At 41.1% G+C, this 13431-nt stretch overlaps 1 protein-coding gene across 4 annotated transcripts in view; it reads left to right on the plus strand.

Moving 5' to 3' along the window:
• The window catches only part of Met (MET proto-oncogene, receptor tyrosine kinase), a 109430-nt gene that overhangs the window by 78847 nt on the left and 17152 nt on the right, over positions 1-13431 (plus strand). For all 4 annotated transcript variants that reach the window (XM_075953415.1, XM_075953414.1, XM_075953416.1 and 1 more), the window contains 5 exons: positions 3201-3347; positions 4955-5111; positions 5285-5425; positions 10000-10230; positions 12000-12080. In XM_075953415.1, the coding sequence (XP_075809530.1) occupies positions 3201-3347; positions 4955-5111; positions 5285-5425; positions 10000-10230; positions 12000-12080 (757 nt within the window). The remainder of the gene's footprint in view (positions 1-3200; positions 3348-4954; positions 5112-5284; positions 5426-9999; positions 10231-11999; positions 12081-13431) is intronic.

A 13431-nucleotide genomic window follows, 5' to 3' on the forward strand; every position in this document is an offset into this window, starting at 1 on the left:
AGTACCACTCTGGGCCAATCCAATCAACCTGGTGCCCAGCCAGCTAAAGGTTGGCCTATTCCCTTCTCTCAGTAGCTTACTGCAAGCCAATCCCATTGTGCTAGTGTGAGGTCAGATTTCCCTCCTTTTTTCTCGTCATTTGGCCCAGTACTCATGTTAATGGTGTTCATACCTTATTCTCAAGTAGTACTTCCCCGAGATGCACACATTGATGGTTATTCTTTGGGAAAGGTACCTCAGGGCACATAGGAGGTGCTTGTGTTAACACGCTGTCTCAGGAAGGGTCTCTAAAAAGACTCCCAAGTGGCTAGTGATGAAATTAGTTGAATTTCGGTCCATCCAGCTTTTCTCACGTTTCCTAGACGCTATTCCCCCCGTTCCCTGAGGATATCCTGTGGGGTTGGTTTGACGCTTTCTGAGACAGAATTTTGGCCTGAATTCTATAGAGAAGGGCTCAGATTCTTTAAGTAAAGTGTAATGCCACCACAGCAGCCACCACGTCTCTTGTTGTCTGTTGCTAACGCCTCACTGCACAGCTTCTGTCTAGCTAGCAGCCTGTACCTCACGCTGTCATTGGTGAACTCTCCTGTGGCTGCCTGGCTACAAACACTTGTCAGATCTTGTCAACTCGAGTGCTGCTTTAATAAATACTACCCATCTTTGCTTCTTTCTATTCTGTTCTGTCACAGTCGTGAATGAGTGGCATCCCACAACCTGAATGGGGGTAAGGGGATTGTAGCATGATTTCTAGCTGGTCTTTGGAGAAGCAGAGCAGTCAGTCACTAGTTCTTACCCCTATGGAAAGATCAGACCAAAGAGGGTATCCTGACTCTTTAAGTCCTCTGAATGCCCTAAGCTCCTATCTCCTCCTGCCTTATATTCCTCTCTCTACCCAGCCATATCCCTCCCTGTCGCCACCTCCCTAGTCCTAGGAATAAGAATAAAGGTGTGTGACTCCCAAATACTGGGATTAAAGGTGTGTGTGCCGCCACCGCCTGGCCTCTATGGCTAACTATTGGCACCTCACACTCTGATCCACAGACAAGCTTTATTTGTTACAGCACAAACAAAATGTCACCACTGGGGACAAATGGCCAGTCGCCTGCTTTTGTTTTAGCATCTCAGTGGCAGGCAGAAGCTCCTATCCATCTACATATTTGCAGTAACTGGGCCTGGCGCTAACACTCATTGGGTGGGAAGTATATTTTGTGTCAGATAGAATTTGCTTAGCTTTGTGGCTTAGACCCTTCTTGAAGCTTAGCTCCCCTCGTATAAATCCGCAATGACAAAATACCCCCTGAGTCTTTACAGGCTAGAATGAGATCGTTGGCATTTGAGCTGCTCTTTGTGTCTAAGGAATTGAAGTTCTCACTCATGCCATTTTATTTAGAAACCATATTTTGTCACTTGCATGCCTGCTGAACTGAGCTGATTTTTCACATGTATTCTTCTACTTAATAACGAGTCGATATCAACAATGAAAGTTTTAAACCTCTCTTCCCTGGCTTAATAAAGCTACACTAACTTTAAATACAAAAATTAAGCCGCCTCTATTTTTATTCTTCCTGCTTTGATATCAGTTCCTCTTTTATTGTCACAGCTGCTGGGATTGCTCTTACTATATCTGTGTTTTCAACTCTAAACGCAGTTTTCATGTCCAATGCTGGTGGTAACATATTCTCTAAGTCAGTACTCATCGTGAGCTCCTTGATGGTTATGAATCAAGAAGGATTCAGTCTTTCGGCTGTTTATTCTTCTGTTGTAAGATCCTAGGAGATCCTAAGCCTGAAAAAATGAGTTCTGGAGGGGACATGCATTGCGGGCCTCCCTTCCCCCACCCTTAGCTATTACCTAAGCCCACAAGGCACATGTGAGTGCTTCTCCCATAAATCAAGCCCTCCAGCTCTTTAATCTCTTCTCTCTGTCATTCTCTGAATTCCCTCCAATCTGTGAGTAAGGCCTGCGCCCTTCCTAGACCTAACCAACAAGTTGTCCTTTCAAGCCCCAAAGTGGCCCGTGAGATTTATGTGCTTCTCTGTTGAATTACCCTGTGTGGCTGACCTAGATCAATAGATTGCTCCTAGCGCCTCTGGAAATATGATAAGGATAAAATTTGTCTGCATTCATTTCTTCCACGGGTTCTCGGAATATAAAGAAGCACCTTCTTTCAGGTATTCCTCTTTCTAGAAAGATATCTGACCTTCCAGCCTTAAAATCCATGAGATACTGTAAGGGGAGCAGTTGGTGGTCACACTCAGTATATAAAACGAAGTTGCAGGGCTGAGCTGTCTCTATTAGGAGCTGTTCTTTGTCCATAAGAAAAATAGTAATAGGTTTTGATAGCTCTCTCCTCCAAGTAACAACCTGTTTAATAAATAACTGTTCACTAAGTCTTGGTATGAAAAATTGTATTTATGTTTGCACTTCTTTCCTGAGGCTAATGATTGGTCTCTTGAACAAAATGTTGATGTTTTAAACATTCCTGATGCTAACTCAAGTTAACTATGTCAAATTGGGTAATGTTTAAAAGTCCTCGAGTAACTATATAATTGTTCAGAATAATGTAATTGTGTTCTCAGGTCCTAATGATTGCATCTTAAGGGAATTTCTTTGAAATAAATTTACTTATGTACAGGGTTCAACCAGGCAAGAAAAATGAAAAGGAATTTTCCAGCCAAACAGCTAAAGGAATGTATCGATAGGGCAGTTATATTAGCTCTCTGGAGACGAGACCTTGGCATTGGTATTTTTCAAAGCATTCCGTGCGATTCTAAAAGTGAATCATTACAAAAGGCAGTGTTAAGCAATTCAACAGGCTTAGCCACTAAACTCCGAGCGGCTTTCTTTTCATCAAATACCCATACTCGGCCTGAAGACAGTAATAAGACGATCATGCATGACAGTTTTCAAAATAAGGACATAAGCAAGATCCCCTTTCCTTTTCTCTAAAATTCAATCTGTTGGGATAGCGCATCTTCTCATCCCTGCCTTGTTTGTGCCCTGAAATGCTTACACTCCCTTTCAGCTTGCTCAACCCCCCCCCCGCCCCACTGCGAAAATGAGCACCGTAAAAATCAGACATCTTGGAAAAGATCATCTACGTTCGCTGTGTTCTTGTGTGCCTTCTAAAGTTGCCAGCCTTCCTGCTGACCTGTGGAGTGTTAATGACCGTTTCATTTTGTTTTCTCTTTCCCTTTCAGGGAAATGATATTGACCCTGAAGCAGTTAAAGGTGAAGTGCTGAGAGTTGGAAATCGGAGCTGTGAGAGCATACACTGGCACTCCGAAGCTGTTTTATGTACAGTTCCCAATGACCTGCTGAAACTGAACAGCGAGCTAAATATAGAGGTGGGGTTCCTGCATGCCTTTCATGATGTAAATAAGGATGCCAGTGTAATTATGTCACTAGGAGGCTTAAAATAAATCATTAAGGCTCATTTGTGTGTTGACTTTGGCTCATCAGCTCAGCCTCAGTTCCTAGCTGTGATTTGAGAAATGTTGAGGGCTTTTTTTTTTTTGTTGTTGTTGTTGTTGTTCCACTGTCTCTTTCCCCTGGGTTAGAAGTGTAGTCTCAGAAGCTGTCTTACCAACACTACTTCTCCTCCATCCCATACTCTTGCCAACATCTGCTGTCATTCTCAGAAGGCACAAGGATAAACGCAAGAGAGCCCCTTCTTCCGCTCTTCACCCAGCCAAGAGGCCGTCCCGCATCAGTGGTCCCAGCACATGGAACTCTGTACATAGAAGGAGATAGAGATGTGTCTGCTTGGCAGAGGAAGGTGGAAACTCGATTGTTGAATACTGTCTTCTTCCACGTACACAGCTAAATCAGACAACACAGAACAAGAATATGCCTTCATTATTTTTAATATTCTATTGTGTAATAGCTTACATACCACACAATTTGCCACTTGAAGTAAACAGTTCAATAGAGTAGATATGGCGTGATTGTTAATTTCTTTAAATAGGTAACGCGCGTATATCATAAGATTTGCCGTTTTAATAATTTTTTTAATAATTTTACATGTACAATTCAGAGACATGAATTGTATTTGTCTTATGAGTAATGATCAGTGTTGTATCAAAAACCTTCCCAAGCAGATGCTATGTATCCAGTGAACAAGAATGTCATACCCTAATCTCCAACAGCCCATGTAATCTCTAATCTTTCGTTCTCTATGAATTTATTGATCTAGGTATTTCATGCAGGTCAAATCATACCATATTGGTATTTTGGCATCGAGCTCGTTTTACTTGGCAAGTGTTTTGTAGTTCATTCCATTTTATGGCTGAATGATGTCTTTCTTTATGTATATCAGATATTGCTTGCCCAAGAAAAAGTAGTTTTCAGGGGCTCCTGAAGTCTTCTGAAAATGTTAGGAAATGGAAATGTACAAAAAGAATTACAAAATCTGAGACTGAATGTGGACACTAGAGGAGAAATTTCAAAATGACCTTTAATCTTAAAAAATCACAAAGCCCTGGGGCTGGAAGAAATGACGACGAGATTATTATCAGAGTGAAATAAAGATAACACGAGGTTTTATTATCCTATTATAATATGATTTTCCTTCCTATGAGAAATCTTTTCTGCTATGCACTCCACCCCCCACAAATGGGGCATAATTACTTTTTATTGGTTCATACTTTTGTGGTATCATTAGAATAACTGACCTAGCCATTTCCCTTCATATATACTTTAGTTCCTCAGATCAAAGACTATTATTGTTTATCTAAGTATCATAGCTGTGCTTCAGTTAATCAGTATTTCCTAATTACCCGAACACCGGAGCAAAATTGAGGAATGTCTTGTTCTGAATGTCATAATGCAACTTCTAGAATGGTGATCACGAGGTGCTAATGGGAGCACAGAGGAACTTGGGTTCCACATAGATAGTATATTTTGTATCAATCTTGGCCAAATTCTTACTTTCCCTTCTTATTTTTTTTTCCAGTGGAAGCAAGCAATCTCTTCAACGGTCCTTGGAAAAGTGATCGTTCAACCAGATCAGAATTTCACAGGATTGATTGTCGGTGTGGTCTCAATATCACTAATCCTTTTATCATTACTCGGGCTGTTCCTGTGGCTGAGAAAGAGGAAGCATATCAAAGGTGCATATTTTGTTATTGTCTAAGAAACTGCCGTAGAAGTACAATGATTATATTCAATATTGCCATGGGGACTTATGGGCTGTATAATAAACATTCATATAGCCTGTGACTTCTGGGCGCGGAGACCTGTGATAAGCAAGTCTTTAACAAGTTTTCTCTTTCTCTGTTTTAAGATCTGGGCAGTGAATTAGTTCGCTATGACGCAAGAGTACACACTCCTCATTTGGATAGGCTTGTAAGTGCCCGAAGTGTGAGTCCAACTACAGAGATGGTGTCAAATGAGTCTGTAGACTACAGAGCTACTTTTCCAGAAGGTATAATTCAGTTTACTATCCTGAGAAATATCTATACATAGACCTCTTTGAACTATGGCATTGTTCTTGCTTTTTGCTTTTTCCTCACATTTTTATACAAGTAGGGAAAAAAAAGGTTGAGGTTTGCCAAAAGAATACTTAACTTGATGCAGAATTGCATGGCCTTCACTCTAAAATCAAACTCATGCAGGTATCATATTGGAATTTTAGCATCTGCAAGCTTTCTGATCACACACAGCCAGATTCACATTAGAATCATTTGAGCAAAGTCACTTATCTCAGGGCAATGCTTAAAAAAATCTAGACGCTCTCTTTAACCATTCAGGAAGAGTATAGTTATAAAATACTTCTATTTAAATATAAATTTAAAATGCTATATTTGGGAGAAAAAAAACTTTTGAATTATATCATTAGTAGTAGCCTTTTGAAGCTTGTTCAATGAGCATGGCTTTTACCCACAACCATCTATGACCCGAATATATTTTGAGTATTATCCAAGAAAAACCTCCAGTGGTGCTATTCATCAACATCATCTGCTTTGCAAAACAGCAGCCCAAAGAATGGGCAGGTTGGCCAGGGCATTACACATTGTTTTATTTCAACTCGTCTTGCACAAAGCCAAAGGTCCATATTGTATCAGGGCCATTATCTTTAGAAGTTCCAGGACATGAGTCAAGTGCAAGCATTTCCCTGTTGAATATTTACCCCTGGGTAAATAAAGTGAGTCACAGACAGTTGTGGATACCCAGGAGTCAGAGGCTGCTCATCAAGCAACGGCACCACCAGCACTGAGACAGGCAGCATTCGAAGGTTCTCACCGCTTGTTGCCCTTCCCGAGATTTAGGTGGGTTCTCTGGAGATTGTTGAATGCCCCAAGTGACTCTAGTCACTCTTGGAAAGAAATCCAATCCTTTAAGAATGTGAACAAATCAAGCTTAGTGCACGCTGTTAAAATTTAGATATAATTAGTCTTTTATATCCATGTTTAATAGCTCTAACCTGGGATTACTGAGGTTTGCAACTAATTGCTTCTTAAAAAGCCATCCTCAGTGGGGGAGATGACTGCCTATGAAAAGTTTACAGCCCCAGAAAGAGGACCTGAGCTCCCGAGTTTGTATCTACAGAGCTCGCATAAAAGTCACATGACCCGAGCCTGTCAGTCACCAATCCTAAATGTCCATTGGCTGAGCAGCTGCAAATTCAGTTAGAGAAATAAGGTGGAAGTGATTGAGGAAGACAACCAACACTGACCTCTGACCTCCACACACGTGCACAGTGTACACACACACACAAGCACACACATACGGTGTTCTTCATCTTTAAATTGTGTGGTGTGTGTGTGTGTGTGTGTGTTTATGCACACATCTGTATGTGTACGGCCAGAGGAAAGTTCTGCGATGATGGTTCTCTCCCTCCACCTTTATGAGGGTTCTAGGTATCAAATTTAGCTCATTAGGCTTCCAAGCAATTACATTTACCTCCTGAGCCAGCTTGCTTTCTCACTTTTAAAATTATTATTGTTGTTATTATTATTACCGTGTGCGTGCATGTGTGTATGCCTGCATGTGTAATATATGTAAGAGATTTCTTAATCTTCTACATTCCTCACTTGCCAAACATTTGTCACCGCGGCTAAGAAAACAAACTCCTCCCTCCTGCTTGCTTTGAATCTGCTTCTTGGAGACAGGAAAAGTTAAACGGGCAAAAGAGGGCTACCCAAAGGGAAGATCAGTAGGGCTTCAGGATCCAAACCTGTCCCACAGCAAGTGCAGACCTTTCTTTCTGTAGCTGGGGAGGACAATTTTACCCATGGAAACCCAGAAGTCTGGGTCTACATGAATGCTCTATATTGGTGTCTCTGTGTGCTTGAATTTAACAAAGGCTCCGCTCTGCCTGTAGAACTTCCCTTCAGGAGGACCTTTGTTCCCTAGGCCCTTGGGAACTTACAGCTCTGCTCTCTCGGTGCAAAGGTCTGGAAAGTGAGAATGAAGGAGCTGGTTTAGAGAAGCCCCATTTGCATGTGTGATTGCTGGGGAAGGTTGGAGAACCTGATTCCTTGCCATTGAAGGAGCAGCCAGGAAATGGAGTCTTCCTTTTTTTTATTTACCCAACCAGCTTTGGAGGAGCCTCTTAAATGGTCTAGAGACTTCCAATGAGGTTGCATTTTTTTTTTCATTTGTGCTACTGATTATTATGACCCTAAAGGCCCCTCCGAAACGTTTCTGGAGGCAGTTTTGAGACTTACTACCTGGCTAAGTATTATTAACCAAAAGATGTACTGAGGAAAACATTAAACATGCATAAGTGGGGTTAGACACGACATCATCTGCTTTGCTGTGTTCTGATTCTCTTATTTGTTTGCAAGCAAACAATATTATGTGATGGTGGGACTAGAAAACCGCTCACCTAACCTTCCCTTCATCTCACACGCGCAAACACATGCATGCACACACGAGCCCAAGCACACCCACCCTTCCGGCCAGATGCTGTGATCCTGGTGTCCTACCGTTGATGTGGGTGATGGTTGCCATTGGGAAGGGCAAAGCAGCAAGTGGTTTCTGTCTTATTTGGGATTAAGAGCACTCAGTGCCACAGCCCCTTGACTTTGGCATGAAAGTGCCATTCCTTTGCAAAAGAAATCTTACTCAAAGTTTTCCCAGTGCTTTGGTTGTAAAGATAGGCTAATGGGAAACAGCCATGCTCAAATCTCCTCAAATGAACAGTGATATAACACATTAACACAGTCCGAACTGTTTGTTCTTAGTAGCCATAACACTCTGTGACCACTACCACAAGCTGAGAACTTACCATTACGGTGCAAGGCTCTTGGTTCTGAGAATGTAGCTTTCTGTATTTCCAGCAATATACAATTATAGATACATGTTGAAACGGCATAACCCAAAATTTTTAAATCAAAAGTCATTTTAAAACTCTATGAGAGGGGCTGGAGAGATGGCTCAGCTGTTAAGGGCGTTGCCTGTTCTTCCAAAGATCCTGAGTTCAATTCCCAGCAACCACATGGTGGCTCACAACCATCTGTAATGAGGTCTGGTGCCCTCTTCTGGCCTGCAGGCATACATGCAGACAGAATATTGTATACATAATAAATAAGTAAATATTTTTTTAAAAAAAACTATGAGAGCTGTGTGTGTGAGTGTGTGTGTGTGTGTGTGTGTGTGTGTGTGTGTGTGTGTGTGTGTGTTGCTGACGTGTGAGTGTGTGGATGCATGTCCCTGTGTCTACTTGTGGAGGCCAGAGTAAGATGTCACGTGCCTTCTCTATCACCCTTGGCCTTATTCCCTTAGGACAAGGTCTGTCACTGTTCCTGGAGCTCTCCTTATTTGTCAGCCTGACTGCAAGCTCTTAGGATCCATCTGTCTTTGCTCCCCGGTGCTATTTTGCTTATGTGGGAACTGGGGATATTTGAACTCACATCCTCCTGCGTGTAAAGCAAGTGTTCCTACCTACTGAACCATCTCCCCAGCCCTTAAGACTTAGGATACTTTGAAGTATCAGGTTTAAAAGTTTTATATTTTCCATTTCAAATTTCAGATTGATCAGGGATGACCAACCAATAAAGTCCATGCCAGAACTTCAAAATCTAAGAAAATTCAAATTCTGAACAATTTCTGATTCCAAGTATTTTTGAAATGGGTATTCAGCTTGTACTAATTGTATGTATTTTGCTACACATATTTTCTTGTCTAGGAATTCATGTAGGTCTCCATAATATTAATAATTTCCATATAAGTGGTCATCTCAGAGAGCATTTTTTTCATTTTCTTTATCACTGGGCAATTGCTTAACCACTTTTACTACTTCTGGTTCTTTATCTTTTTAATATAGATGATAGATAGATAGATAGATAGATAGATAGATAGATAGATAGATAGATAGATAGATATTTTAGTTTTTCCAAGACAGGGTTTCTCTTAATATATTTTTATTAATTCTTTAAGAATTTTATACAGTATGTTTTGATTATTTTACCCTCACTCCTCCCCCTGACTTCCTACCACCACACATATTTTATTTCCTCTTTTTTCTTTTTAATAACTAATATAGTCCAATATGTGCTGCCAATACCCTGCTGGGGGTGGGGCCATATAGTCGAGCATGGTCCTAACTGGGGCCTTCACCCTTAAGGAAAATTTATTCTTTTCCCTAGAAGCCATCACTTCTCCACACTGCTTCTAATTTTTAAAGGTGGAATACATTTAAAAATGAACTTCAAGCATAACTTTTTGCTATTAATCGAACAAGAAATACCCAAGGACACCAATAGGACCAACAAGCTTTCCTAGTTAACACTGCCTACTTTAAAGAACATTTCTAAGCACTTTATAAACTGTGTTTCTATATAAATATCTATGCATATGTAACCTTTTCCTAATTCATTACCATTTTTTCTCAAGACACTCCTTTGTAAAGGGTGTTCCCAGCCTCATTGAACTCAGTGATTTCTTTAATGTTAAAATCCACATTTCACTACTTTGGTGATCCCCTTTGCCACCCCTGATGCCTGCTGCAGAGGGTGAGGTTTCACAGCTGTGCCTATGTGCTTTATCTTGCAGACCAGCTTCCCAACTCCTCTCAGAATGGAGCGTGCAGACAAGTACAGTATCCTCTGACGGATCTGTCCCCCATCCTCACGAGCGGAGATTCTGATCTATCCAGCCCATTACTACAAAATACTGTCCACATTGACCTCAGCGCTCTAAATCCAGAACTGGTCCAGGCAGTTCAGCATGTAGTGATTGGGCCCAGTAGCCTGATTGTGCATTTTAATGAAGTCATAGGAAGAGGTAAGTGTTTCCACTCAGCTCTCTGTTAAATACAATTTTCCGGTAAGTCTTTTATCTCCTGGTTTGCAGATTAGGAACTTAGGCAATGCCGAGCGCCCCGACAGAGCACTGATAATGAGGTGTTCGAGTTTTGTCCTACAGAAATGCGGACTTACAGCACGTCCTTGGAGACCTTCCTGTGCACGGAAGCTACTGGATAATATCCCAACATGGGAGTAAATAACCCCATTTCTCCCTCGTATTTCTCACACTAACTACAGTTGCTTGGGAAGTGTCACTCACCTACTCATAAAAATCAGGCCAATTTCTTCGCTCCTTTGTCCCTCCCACCTTTTCTATGAGAGCAGTAGCAAAGTCTACGAAGTCCTAGTGTAGAGTAGCCTGCTGGACAGCATCAGACGGCAGGGAATTTATAGCCCTGCCCTGATCCGAGGCAACATATATTATCTCCACAGAGCGCTCCAATTTTCTTCACACAGAGAATGACTCTTTGCAATAAGCTAGCCAGAGGATCAATAGCTGCAAGCATAAACACTATTGGAGGAAATATTTGTCAGGAGAAACAAACCAACCAGCAGCGAGTACTGAATGACTCCTGGTCCCTTTTATTCTAAATGCTTTACAAGAAGCTATACAGGCGTCTGTCAGCGTGCTGCCGGAGAAACTGACAGGGCTACTGGCCATGTGTGAACGCTGGTCCTCCGCAGCGTCCTCTCACACTCCAGAGCTGAGCTGTGAGTGAGTTGCTTCACCCTGAAAAGTGGCCTCTGCGCACAAGTGTGCATCTGTGTTTTATTACTAGCCTGTAAATCCAGTAAGTGTGCCTGTGCTGGAGGATACAGCTTCACTAATTGTCTTCTCGCTTCAGGCGTTGTAAAGTCAGAACATTTTTTTTATTATCATGGATGGTGTTAACATGGTCATTATTTCTCTGACGTCGTAGTCATTAAGAAGCCATCAATATTAACTACTGCTTATTTATTATGTGTTTTTCAAGGGAAATTGTGGTCACTCGTGAGCATGGGCTTATCGTATTCATCTTCGTGTCATAAGAGGGTAGCCCCATGCCTGATACTCATATACAGAGCACTCAGGACAGCTTGCATGACTCCATGAATTAATTGAATGACTTACACAGCTATCAGGCATTTGACACCTCTGGGAAAAATTACTGCCGCTGTCGAAAGGCTACTATCGGGGAAGTGAGTGGGTAAAGTCAGAAGGAAGGGCATGTGGTGACTCAGAGGGGATCTACTTCATCTAGGCAACTGCCTCTTGATTCCTGCCAGCCCGACTTACATATTAACCAGTGACTAACAGGGGAAATCCGTGCTCTAGAACACCTAATTTATAATCATTTACTAGATTATAAATGTAAAGGCCTTATTTTATGTTTATTCAAGTGGATAAAATTATTTACATGTTTTCTTAAATAGTATTTGGTCCTTAAAAATAATCAACCTCTTTCATGCAGAAGCTATTATTGTGTTCGGTGATACCACAATGATGCAATGTTTTAATAGATTACCCTTTAAAAAAACCTGTTGCCATATATTAAATAATCATATTGTTTATACCATGGAAAGAAATGTATTGCATCTCTATTTATATCCAAACACATGTACCACACAGAGTGATATTGTTAATAAAAGTGTCATCAGAGATGTTACTTCTTTTGTCTTACAGAGGAAGGAGATTAAGGTCCTAATAAATAATTATTATATACGCCAGTATCATATAACTTTAACAAAGTTCTCTTTTTTTAATAGGGCATTTCGGCTGTGTTTATCATGGGACGCTGTTGGACAATGATGGCAAGAAAATTCACTGTGCTGTGAAATCCTTGAATAGTAAGTTGCAGTTAATGGTGGCGGGCACATTTGTGGTTTACAAACTGACAGTGTATAATCAAGTGTTGATTTACACTTTCCCTTGTGGGAAAGAAAATCATCTACTGTTGAAATTGTGGAATTAATCCTGGAAATTTGCGTAGTCTAAACACTTACTGAGATAGTCCCTCTGAAAATACCCCACGGACAACTACCAAGTAAGGGAGGAGGAGGAGTGGGTCTCTCGGATGAACTGAGTATCACTTAGCCACGTTAGAACTTATAAAATTTGTTTTGCAAATGACATTTGTGGAAACTATTGGAAGCACGTTGGCACATACCATCGTAATGACTCATTTTGCCCAGAGACACTGCCATAATTACTTTTTAACCACAACTTCCATTAAAAAAAAAAAAAGATTAAAACTGAAGTAGTACAAACTGGAGAGAGATGTACTGACAGGAAATTGAAAAATCCTCAGTATGGTAATTCCTCATTTATCCACGTGTTTAGGGAATGAGGTGTTCCATGGAAATAAATTTCCTAAGGAAATGCAACCTGCCCTCTGTTCATGATGCGGTATTTCTTAAAAATTGTGCCTGTTATTGAGGAAACTCTTAAGGTGGAGTGCACACTTTCTTTAAAAAAAAAACCAAGGCATGCTTTTAAACAGCAGCTTAGTCTTTACTGATGCAGAGACATCATGGCAGCTCAAACTTGCTAGGTTGTGCAACCTAGGAGGGGACTCCTGGCTCCACCCTGGTCGACAAACCTCTCAAGCTTGCTTTTCTCCTCTGTGATTTCCTGCTTTTAGAATTGTAAGCAACCTGAAAACTGTGAGCCAACTGTATTACAGGTTTGTGTTAGCGCTAATCATCTTGAAATGTGTAAATGATAGGTTTCCCTACGAGGTACTCTAATACCAGAATCCACCGTTGCCCTTTTCATTGTGAACCTAATCTCCATGGTGAGCATCGTTCTGTACGGTTCATTTTGTTGGCTATCTGATCTCAAGATAACTAAAGGGACAGTCCGCGTGGAATCTAGGAGCAGACTGTGGTAGATGACATATCCTGCCCAATAAACTGACCTCAGAGGAAAGAAGTCCTGCCATTTTCACTGAGACCAGTCCTAACCCCAGGAAATCTTTCTGTCATCGCTATGCGACGGCTGTTGTCAGTGCACATAGACTTCCATCATCTTTTCTGGGTCTCAGAATACACTATGTTTCTAAAAAGGCTGCCAATGTTGTCACGAACACCGAAGAGACACTCTTGAGATTTATTTAATGCTGTTAACTCTTCGTTTGTGAGCTCTCATTTCCTCAGTAGGTCTTTCTAGAACTGATTAGAAAGTACTGTGCTAAAAACT

The sequence above is a fragment of the Microtus pennsylvanicus genome, chromosome 19, assembly GCF_037038515.1.
Source record: "Microtus pennsylvanicus isolate mMicPen1 chromosome 19, mMicPen1.hap1, whole genome shotgun sequence".
NCBI lineage: Eukaryota > Metazoa > Chordata > Mammalia > Rodentia > Cricetidae > Microtus > Microtus pennsylvanicus.